The sequence below is a fragment of the Syzygium oleosum genome, unplaced genomic scaffold, assembly GCF_021117445.2.
Source record: "Syzygium oleosum isolate NSW1041296 unplaced genomic scaffold, Sole_v2.1 Sole_v2.04, whole genome shotgun sequence".
NCBI classification, from domain to species: domain Eukaryota; kingdom Viridiplantae; phylum Streptophyta; class Magnoliopsida; order Myrtales; family Myrtaceae; genus Syzygium; species Syzygium oleosum.
In genome coordinates, this window is record NW_026607488.1 from 3231623 (window position 1) to 3242968 (window position 11346).

Genomic DNA, 11346 nt, shown 5'->3' on the forward strand with positions numbered 1-11346 from the left:
GGAATACTTAAAAAAGAGAGAGGAGATATGAGTAGGCTATGTGCAAAAATATAGGTTTCTTGTCCATACAATTCAGTGCATATAATATCGTATTGGAGTCATGCACCCGAATTCTAGTTTTGCATTTTACCGATATCATGATTTTGGTGGGGTATTTCATTGACTTAAATCAAAATTGGTCATATGGACTCAATTGGTAAAACGTGAAAAGATTTAGAACTCAATTCGCAAAATTAAAAGGTTTAGAACTAAATTGGCAAACTTGCAATAAGTTTTGGATTTTTTGGATAATTTTCTCAGGTTTGTTATCCATATAATTCAACGCATATAATATCATATTGGAGTCACTCACCCGAATTCTAGTTTGCGTTTCACTGACATCATGATTTTGGCAGGGTATTTCATTTGACTTAAAGCTATATCTACATAGGATCATCTTCCTTGTCATTAAAAAAAAATTGAAAACATGCATTAAGATGTCTAATAGCAAGTACAGGGAATATATTTTTTTTGCACTATGACAATTTTCCAAAGACAGGACTTGGGATCCTTCAATTGTGAATTATATAAGATCCGAGGAGCAGCCAATAGGCATGCAACCCTGCTATTAAAGCGATTGGAGTGGGGGGGACGCTAGTATCATAGGTGTGGGGTTTGACTCTCACACTTTGCAAGAGGCAAAGCAAAAAGTCAGAGAGTGATGAGAATTAGAGATATGACAGACAAGAAAAAAAAAAAAAAAGATCCGAGGACCAAAACTTGTTTCTTATGCCGTTCGGGTTTTAGTTCTTGTTACCTTATCAAGTCTTGTCGTAATTTGAGTCGTGCGTGCAACCATAGAGGATGGTGCGATGGTCCTCGTTAAATATAAAGTTCCCTTTAATTTCGTGGCCCAGAAGAAAGAAACTGCACTTCCCTTGGCAACATGCAAGCTCAGATTGCGATCAAGGTCAACTCGAGGCAAAATGGCCCAGAAGAAAGAAACTGCTCGATGTCTCCTTCAAAATGGTCCCCAAATGCCTAAACTTTGTCATCTTCTTTGCATCATTAAATTGTTTTTCCGAGTTCTACCCTAGATTTGGTATGGATTTGGGGGGCTTTAATTTAGGGTTCTCAATGTTTGGATCAAAGTTCTGATCGAGACCCCTCAAGGGCGACGCTTAATTATTCGATTTTTTTAATTTTACCCAATGTCACATACTGTCCATCGTCATTTGGACAAACGCTGGTGTAACGAAAGCTACAAAAGAAGGGTTTCCCATTGGACGGAAAATAAAAATTTAATGAACGAGACTTTTGGGTATTGGGCACAGTGAAACTGGAGTTAGTCAATTGTTTCGTGTATTAAAAAAATTATGTTGTTCGGGCCTAATATGACATGCGAATGGCAGAATACAAGATGTTGTTGATCTCTAGCGTCGGGGATGTCATCTCTGTTGGAATCCACTACCCCATCGATTCTTGACTCCATCATCGGAATTTTAGTTCAAAGTACATTCGGCTGCGTCAAGTGATGTATCCGCTCCTTGAGACGACAATGATGAGTCATCACTGGCCAATAGGGTTCAACGTAGATTCACTAATTGTAATTAGTGAGTGATTCGTAGGGAATAAGGAATGGAAATAGGACACTTAGTACTCCACCGGAGGGAACTTACTAAGATTAGCTTCATGACACGTGAAAACGCTCGAGTCGGATATCGGATTACGTAAGTAGCGATCAACTTTTTTAAGGTTATGGCTCTCGAGCTTTCTTTTTAGGGTTTTGCTTAGGAATTGTCGCGTCATTTAATAAACCAAGCTTAGCAAGAATTTGGAATCTCTTACTTTGCCTATTGAACTCCTAAACATTGCTTGCTGTACCATCAAATCTCTTGGATGATCCTGGTCACAACGCTACGCATTTCCAGACTGACGGACTTTGAACATTCCAAAAACCAGCAAAAGAAAAATTAGTGGGCTGCGCAGATTTCATGTGGACACGATCTGATCTTCCCGATCCGAACTTATCTTCCGTGGTTTTCACGTAGATTTTGGCGTGCGAAATCAAGGGCGATATGGCGTGTCGATCTTGAACAGTATCTCCCAATACGCCCTTTCGTTTCTACATGGTCAAGGTCAACTCGAGGCAAATCAAATCTCTCCAATCAAAAGGAAGAAGATGGAGACATGCATGAGTCGCGGTCAAAGGAAATATATAATATGGACAAGATTAGATTTGGTGCACAATTTTCTAAGGAAAGGTGACGTCGGACGATGGACATCGTCCGCCTCTCTCCTACGTTTTTAGTCGAGATGCGAATCTGATGTTTCGATGTTTTTCTCGAGTTAGGCACTTGCAGTTGCAGCGAATCTTCGCGGTTGAATATTTCGCAAAGATTGTAGAATCTTTCGTTGGCGTCAGTTCTTGGTCCTTTCCTAGTTCTTGATGAGAAACTTCTCTGCATCTGCCGTTTTCTTTTTAAATAAAAATTACCCTTTTCTCACTATGATTAGAGAGTTTTAATTAGGGTTTTAAAATTTTTTAACCGAGGGTTGTCAAGGTTAGGGTAATTTATGATCTGAGTGATTGGCTTCATTTATATATCAGCAAATAAGCACACACTTTACGTACAAATGTTTAAAAACGTTCAAAGGTTCGGTTTGATTTTATGTACCGAGAAAGATTTAAGCGATCATCATTTAAAGCGCTTGAGATTTGGTTTAATAAATTACATTTTTAACTCATGTAACGTCATATAATTATCTCTCACGAAATGGGTATTTCATAGAATTTAATGGTAAAAGTTTGACTTCAAAATCCTCATCCCTTCATTATGGAAAGATGAGAACAAGAAGCAATGTAAAGAAAAAGGCTTGATTTATGTGACTGGTCAAACTTTAGGAACACCCAATCACCTAAAATTGAAATTTGAGCACAAGCTTAAAGGTTTTCTGAAAATACATAAATATTAAAAGATTTCGATTTTGGGTGTTTTGATTCTTTGCATATGTCAAGAAATTCAACAGCAGCATATACGAAAGTTGCTTTCACAAAGATTTTATTTTTTGTGGTCTATCTTTCACAGAGATTTTCCTCAGTACGAATTGTGATCTCAATAGGGTTATCATCGTACGATTTGTTTAAGGAAAAGGATTGATGTTTTAAGGTTTTCTTGATCTGACAATAAAGAACCAAATATCATGCAACGTGTTCTGATAAGATTGGTACATAGAGAAGTTCAGTGGGGAGTTGTTCGATTAAATATTCGATATATTAATCCATTGCACTCTTAGATGAGAAGAATAATAAAGAAAAATATCTCATGCTTCATTTTCTTGAATGCTTTGATCACTGATGACAAAAGAAGATCTCGATCTTGCTGTTCATGAGAAGTAACCATCAAATCAAACCGAACTTGATGGAGCCCTAATGAACGTTGAAAATGTACTAAAGAGACATAACAACATCTTTGGTCATTATAACCCCCAAGTTGGCTCTGTCGGAAGATTTCCGGCTCATGAAAATGATAAACACTATATTCATGATATTTTCACGTTAAAAGAGTCGTGGATTTTATAATTTCATGTAGAAAACAATATTGAGTTAAACTTGAGAGCTAACCATTGTAGAAAAATCAGAAAAGTATTGATATTGTCAACAAAATTAGAACTTAAATTGCAGACACTTCTCCTCGTTGTGGGAATAATGAGAGAAAATCAATATAAATAACTAAATTAAAGAGAATAACAAGTGCAAATAGTGTCATAGTAGCATATATCTAGGACAACAAAACGTGTAAATCGTGTGCTTTGTCTGCAGTGTATGGGAGTCAGATTCATGGAGAGCGAATTTATGCGCATAATGCGTCGGCTATTGGACAATTTGGCCCAAATACTTACATGGATAGGGACAGATGCTTGATGAGACAGCAAACTGGTTGGCCGGCTCTACAGGTATTCTTTCTAGAGGGTTATCGAACATTGGAATCCAAATTTAGGATATGAACTTTGGATTTTAGACATGATTTTTTGTTATTTAGAAGGGCAATTCGGGAATATGAAAGTGCAGTAACACCTCGCACTTTTTATAGTGGTTCGATTTGGTTGAGTAAAGGTACCGAAATTAAGAAATGGTTTGCATTACAAAGTTCACATTCAAAAGACCATCTTGTACTGATTGATGTTGATTCATTAGTCATTTTCAAACGGATTTATTCTTTGCTTAAATCGTTATCATGTTATGAATGGCGATACTTTCACGTATTTCTTTCATTGTCTTTAAGTACCAGTAAGGTTTTGCCCAATTTTGATTGAAATTTGCTATAGCAAAAGAACCCAACCAAACCCAGTGCCAAATCTTTTTCTCTCGAGATCCATCTTAAAATTTTATTTGGAAATTCATCTACTTGGAATCTAATTTAATCAGCTAATTTTATCTTCCTTACCAACTTGTTACTAGTTCAATTATAAATCTTGGAAAGACTTTTGTTCTCTCCACACACATCCAGCATTAAGAGAAGTGAATACTCCCCTCCATGAATGAATTAGCACAAACTTAAATAATCACCATTTCATGCATACATGTAAAAGATAACCCACCTGACAATTTTTAATCTTTGTAAGTGGAAAACTATACTAAAGCAGCTTGAAGTGAGGAATGGGCTTAGTCTAATTAATTCATCTGGTTTGCTTAAGGGCAGACAATCTTGCGTAGTAATTATACCTTTTTGACTCAAGGTCAACTCCATTTTTGACTCAAGGTCTAACGTAAGTCTCACGATCTAGGAGAGAAAAATGGAATATATGGAAATACAAAAGAAGATTAAAGTCATGGAGCAAGAGTCTTCTGTTATTCCTAAATGTTATGGAATTTTGCTTTTTTTTCCCCTCTCTTTGACGTCCATAATGAGAGATTTCTTGATAATGTCCTAATTAAGTTGGTAGGAATTGAACAAGAGTTCGTATTCTCTTTGGGAATGCTGATCAACCACGTAAAACTTATAGAGATTAGCATAAGAAACTTGCACAATACATGAAATAAGGTTCTTAAAGGGGGCTTGTGGAGGGAAGGTAACACTTGTCAATCTCTTGACAAGCCTCCTTTTCCTAATTTTCTTCCCATTTTGATTTCACCTCTCTATTTGCTCATCTCATAACGTGGAGCAACATGTTATGAGCATAACATAAATATCAAAATAGTGACTTTCTCTACCTTCTTAAGATGTATAAAATATGTATGACTAGAGTACAATTACAAATAAGAATATGATAACGGAGAGAAGGTTTCTGAAAGATTTCAAAAACCAAAAAATTGCAAGAGAAAGATATGTCTCTAGGTGTTGTTTCCCTAAGAAAGACAAGATAGATAAATATTAGAATGTTGTCTCCTAGCTACATTCGACGATAAAAACGTAGCTACATTTAGTAATAATAACTAAGACTTCATGTTTTGAATTTTCGTGATAAGTGTCGCTTCTCCAAAAAAATATTATATAAGCGGGTATATGTTTGGAATCATTGAAGAAAAAATAAGGCAAAGCAATCAAGACAATACCAATAAGGATTAGTATGTCCGGCAGAATTTATCAGCACACTTTGAATCGTATATCGGCGTTATGATGATTTTGTTTATATTATCAATTCTTTTCGTTAAAGTAATATTACTACTGCAATCCGTCATTTTACAGCAGCAATTAGTTCAAAGTATAGTTTCGATCACACTTCAAGATATTAAAATTTTGTTGGAAATTCTAAACAATAGCTCAAGCTCCTTCTAATTTTAGACCAATTTTTCTCGAGTTGTTAAAGTATGGACCACCAATCTTTGCTATTGTGACGTGAATCTCTATGTAACATATTATATATAGTAAATAAAATACTTAGCCAATCATCATGATACAACCAAAATAAAATTTTCAAACTTGGGAAAAAAAATTACTTGAAGTATCAATAAATGCAATATATTAACAACCAACTGACGGGGAACGAAATTTTCACTAGAAAAACTAGGAATATGAAAATATTCTTACTCTAGTCAAAATAATTAAGAATTTCTAGATATGCATTCTTATGGAAAGAAATGTTCCGAATTTCTTTAAATAAAATGAATATCGCATATTTTCCACAAGATATCCAATAATTCTATTTGTGATAAATTGTCATGTATGATGAGATATTCATCAATTCTTACGTAAATTAAAAGATAGGCATCAAAAGATTACCAAAAGAAAAAAAAAGGAGAATTTCCGTTAAAAGGAAAGCGGAATATATGGAATCAGAAGATGACTTTGAAGAAATTAGCTCTATCTCTCTAGAAACAGAGATCGGTCTAATATCCTAAAAAGCCTCAAACTTTAACTTTTGTCCCAATCTATTTTTGTTTCATAAAAAACCTCCAACTTTAAGGTCATGTCCCAATTCTACCCCAAACTTTTTTTTTTGTTTCATAAAAAACCCCTAGCTTTAGGTCCAGTCCCAATTCTACCCTAAACTTGTTTTGTCTAAAAAAAAATCCTCAACTTTAGGTCCAGTACCAATTCCACCGTAAACTTTTTTTTTTTATCTCATAAAAACACCCAGCTTTAGGTTTAGTTTCAATTTCACTTTAATATTTTTTTTGTCTCATAAAAGATAGCCAACTTTTACTTGAGTCACAAATTTGCTCTCCATTACCTCTCTATCAAAATTGCCCTTAGTGATTTTGCATTAATCAATCTCTCGTACTTGGGAATGTTCCATCTCTCACGGTCGGAGAGCTCGCTCTTGAAATGCTCGAACAGCTCGTCCTTGGAAGTTTTCCATCACTCAGTTGTCAACAAGAAATTTTGGACAGAGGGTTAATGAGGGTAAATTTGCGACTTAAGTAAAAGTTTTATGATTTTTTATGAGACTAAAAATTTTAGGGTAAAATTGGGATTGGACGGTAAAATTGGGATAAGACCTACAGTTGGGGGTATTTCATAGGACAAAAAAAAGTTTAGGGTAAAATTGGGACACGACCTAAAGTTGAGGATTATTTATGGGATAAAAAAAAAGTTATGATATAATTGGATTGAACCTAAAGTTGGAGGTTTCTTAGGGTATTGAGCCAACAGTGATGAGCAATTGGAAAAAGAGAAAACATTATTTTTTTTTTCAAGAAGATTCTATACAAATAGCTTGCTTACCTTCACACCACGTCGGCGGTACAAAAGTGAAAATAGTGACATTGAATGAAAGCAAGCGAGAGAGTTGAATTTACATTCTTACTTTATGCTTTCAAGTATTAATCGATTAGTGCTTGAAATGTTGCATGTACTTATATTGTGATTTAATAAATATTGCGATTTTATTTCTCATGTTTTCTTTTAATCGGGGAGGATAGACCTAAATGATGGAGTCCGGATCAACTTTAAATAAAGTATTACATAAACTCTAGTGGAGGATTTGATTAATGCGAATAATCAATTTTACAATTTTATACATATTATTTTTCTCGCGAAAGTTCACGTCAACATTTGAAATAATATAACAGTAGTCATGAACCCGTGCAACGTACGGGCTACATCGCCCTATTTCTAACTTATGATTCACGTTCAAGCCAAGAATTGAGGTTTTGCATGATTAGATTGCCATATTTCTAACTTATGATTCACGGTCAAGCCAAGAAAAGTAAATAGAGATTCCAATCCAAGCCCGCTTTTTCTTTTCTTCTTGTAAATTATCACCATCATCACATGAATTGGGCCCCAAGATATCGACATTATGGCATGACCCTATTAGAGTAGGGTTGCTTTCTATGACCTGTGCCAAGACCCCAAAAAATTAGTTTTTTTCGACCACCGTGCAAACTTGACCCACTTGAAATGGGTTCTTCTGTTGGGCTCCATACAAAAGGACAAAAGGATAGAATCACTCTCATGAAATAGCATGACAGCATTGCAAGAGAATTCTCCTTTCCTACTGGACCTTGATGGTCATGTAGTGACAAAGCGAATGTACAAATCAATCTCTCTATCTATGATCTCTCTTGAAGAAAAAGAGGAATCTATGTCATCCATCATTGCCAACTGTTTAATGGATGTTTTTCAAGGTGCTTTATAATGGATATCACTACATATATACAACAAAAAAGTTGCTCATGCTGCTCATGGAGAATTGACTAACTTGATTGGTGAATTTTGTCTCTTCTCTTGTCCTTTTAGTGCCCAAGTCTTTGTGCTATCATCATTCCGTTGCACCGAGGCTTGCTTGTGTGTTGGAGATTTAGGGCCCGCTTGGTAGAATCGGAAATTCAGTGCTGAAAATTTAAGTAGTGAACATTGAGTGTTGATCATGTCAACTGCCGAAAATAGAATTAAAATTTGTTTGACGAAAATTAATAACGGATAGCTGAATATCATTAACCTCTTTCCAAAAATAGAAAAAAGACCATTACATGTATGTTTTATCATTTTATCTAGCAAGATTCTAGTCGCCATCCATTATTTTTCTACCGATTGACTTAAATAACTCCTCAGTGGATTTTTTTACTGAATTAAAATAATTTAAGTCGATTCTATTAAAGGTTATCACACAAGCTTAATCTAATCAAACGTCAAATATTTAATCTTCAGCACTTTATTGGGTTATCAAATAGGCCCTTAGTCAAGCCTAAGGTGGCCCATGTATGAGTTATTGGATGGCCCAAATATCGACTGAATAGATGGAATGGGTAGCTCGAATAATGATTTAATTAATACTTTGTCTCCCTTTCGTTAAACAATTTAAAGAGCAATGCCAAAGATGAGGCCTACGATTTCCCTTCATGTGGATCGTGGCTGTTCGCCCAACAATATATTTTTCTTCTTTTCCTTTTGTGGGTTTGCAAAAGTTTTGTTTGTTGGGAACTATTACCATCTTAATTCTTGTGAAATGTGTAAATACTTTTGCAAGAACACCTATGTTCTGTTAATATATATATATATATATATATATATACATACATACATTCATACATACATATATGTATAGTATTATATAGCGTGAAGAAAATCTCATAATTTTTAGGAATCTCAATACTATCTTCAAATACTCATTCCACAAAACTTATATTCGTGTGAAATACGTCAGTTAATGAAATCTTTATTTTTCATAAATTTTTAATACTTGCATATTTCTATCTTACAACAATGTTCCTTAAAAAGGTTAAAAAAATTTCAGGAGTGTGCATGTCCTTTTTTGAGATGTATTATAGTCATATGATATAACAAAGCTGACAAGATAAAACTAGTCAAGATGACTACCAACTAATCCTATAAATATTATACTTCCCAAAAGTGAATGTGGTAAACTAAATTAAGATTATTGTTTTCGCAGTTGATGATGCCACCTAAATCAAGGTGCATGCTGAGTGTTCTTGAGCGATATGAATGCGAAGAGCTGGGGCACCGTTGAAGGACTTGCATCACCCCATCAACTCAGTAACCCATTTAGACAGCATTTCATCAGAAAGCCACCCGTTTTGATTCGCTCCATCTTGATTGCCTTCAAAGAGCTCAGAGTACTGATTATCAGAGATCCTCATATCCTCCACATTGAGGTCCATCATCATGTTTTCCCATGAAATCATGTCATCCTCGTGATCTCCTCCCTGACCCTTCCCTTCAACTATATCCATCATTCTATCTGAAACAACACCTTCTGCCTTACATGGCTTACTGTCACGATCCGTGTCGCATTGCAATTCAGCTGCCGCCTTCTCGTCCAGGGGCTTGTTCTTTATGAGCTTATTATCCTCGCACTTTGAGTTCATTGTTGGGTCATCGTTGTCTTGGACTAGCTTCTTCTTTATGGTCAAATGCCAGTAATTCTTTATCTCATTGGCTGTTCGGCCAGGGAGCCTTCCCGCGATAAGAACCCACCTACAAGCAAGTAACCTAACACATGTTAGTGCCAATCTCAATAATATTCTTTTGGAACTGAAAATGGCTTTGAGAAACAGCATGGTCAAATGCCTCTCTTTGTTTAAAGGTGAAAGACATAGCAAATTATCATCACCTTCAATAACTCCTTCGAAGAACAATCTCAGAGGTATGATGAGCTCATCACTTGAAGAATACAAATAATACCTGTTGCCCAGGAGCTTATGGAGCCTAATGATGAGCTCTTCTTCTTCAGGTGATATGTTTCCTCTCTTGATATCTGGTCTTAGGTAATTTAACCACCGGAGCCTACAGCTCTGTCCACACCTTCTGAGGCCTGCACATCAGTTTCATGTATTTTTTTTTTCGGTGATTAGGAGATACAAAACAAGCAAGTATGAGCACATTACTGGTAGGATTTACTTTCATAAATGAAGTATACTTTTCCAGAGGATACAAAGAAAGAAGAAATTCTCCGACCATTTGCTATGTCTAAATAACTCGGATTCAGTGAAAACTATGCAGCGTAATGTCCTATAATTTGAATTTTATAGTAGGACTTTAGATGCAACTTATTCATTGGAATGAACATTGTCACATGTTTAGGCGTCGCTCATAAAATATTTTCAGGCATTCAAGTTCTATTGGAAAACAATATATCGGACCATATAATCATTTATCGTATGTGGGACTAGTTATTTTCATTGTTGATACAAAGCATCATATTGGTGCACTTATTGAATAACCGGTATTTATGTAAGTCCAGACATGCATTCTTATTATTCACAGTATGGTTTTTGAACATTTATTTCTTTTTCTTTCCATGTGGCAGTTTGCAAAGAGAAAAGTAGTAAAATCAAGGCCTTAACTCACCTGTTGCCTTAAAAACTTTGCCCCATCTCCCTTGACCATGAACTTTGACGTAATCGATGAGGATTTGGTCTTCAAGAGTCGACCAAACTTGTTTCTTGAACTTCAATCCATCTTCACCACTACTAGGGTTTCTGCCCATCTCTCTCTTTCTCTCGCTCCCTCTCTTTCTCTCTCGCTCTCGTATTCTAATGCTAAACTGTCTCGACAATGACTGATTATATAGAGACTGTTCCATGTGCCGTTAATGTTGAACACTGCTTATTATTTTAAATCACTCTGTCCTCGTTGAGAGAAAGAGAGGAAAATAAATTTGTTATCCTCAAACAGAACAGCAACTTGCATTAAACAATTAACAGATTAGCTATGGTCGTAATGCACATGACAAGCCAACACGAGTAATAATGAAATAAATGGAGGTTCGAGTGAGAGGTCCTAACACCATAAGAAAGGAGGTAAGACTAACCCATGTCGATTTTATTCAATTTACAGCACAAACTTGACTAGAGATTGATGTTTAACATTGGCTTATATCAAACTTGGTTTCTCAACCACAACCATCAGCTTAACTCGACATGCCTTCTAGCTACGTGTTCAAAGTTAACAATAGAGA

At 35.5% G+C, this 11346-nt stretch overlaps 1 protein-coding gene across 1 annotated transcript; it reads right to left on the reverse strand.

Moving 5' to 3' along the window:
• Positions 1 to 9406: 9406 nt before the first annotated feature.
• On the reverse strand, positions 9407 to 10875 carry LOC115661886 (transcription factor MYB8-like). Its single transcript, XM_030584080.2, has 3 exons — positions 10737 to 10875; positions 10071 to 10200; positions 9407 to 9863 (listed from the first exon to the last, which is right to left on the reverse strand). Exons 1-3 carry the CDS (start codon positions 10873 to 10875, stop codon positions 9407 to 9409), a joined length of 726 nt encoding a protein of 241 aa, XP_030439940.1.
• Between the last annotated feature and the right edge of the window lie 471 nt (positions 10876 to 11346).

Excerpts from the sequence above, each read along its gene's own strand:
- LOC115661886 (XM_030584080.2), bottom strand. The coding sequence starts at position 10,875 with ATGGGCAGAAACCCTAGTAGTGGTGAAGATGGATTGAAGTTCAAGAAA. Across the intron at positions 10,201-10,736 it reads CAAAGTTTTTAAGGCAACAG|GCCTCAGAAGGTGTGGACAG; the intron begins GTGAGTTAAGGC and ends ACTGATGTGCAG. Across the intron at positions 9,864-10,070 it reads CATAAGCTCCTGGGCAACAG|GTGGGTTCTTATCGCGGGAA; the intron begins GTATTATTTGTA and ends ACTTGCTTGTAG.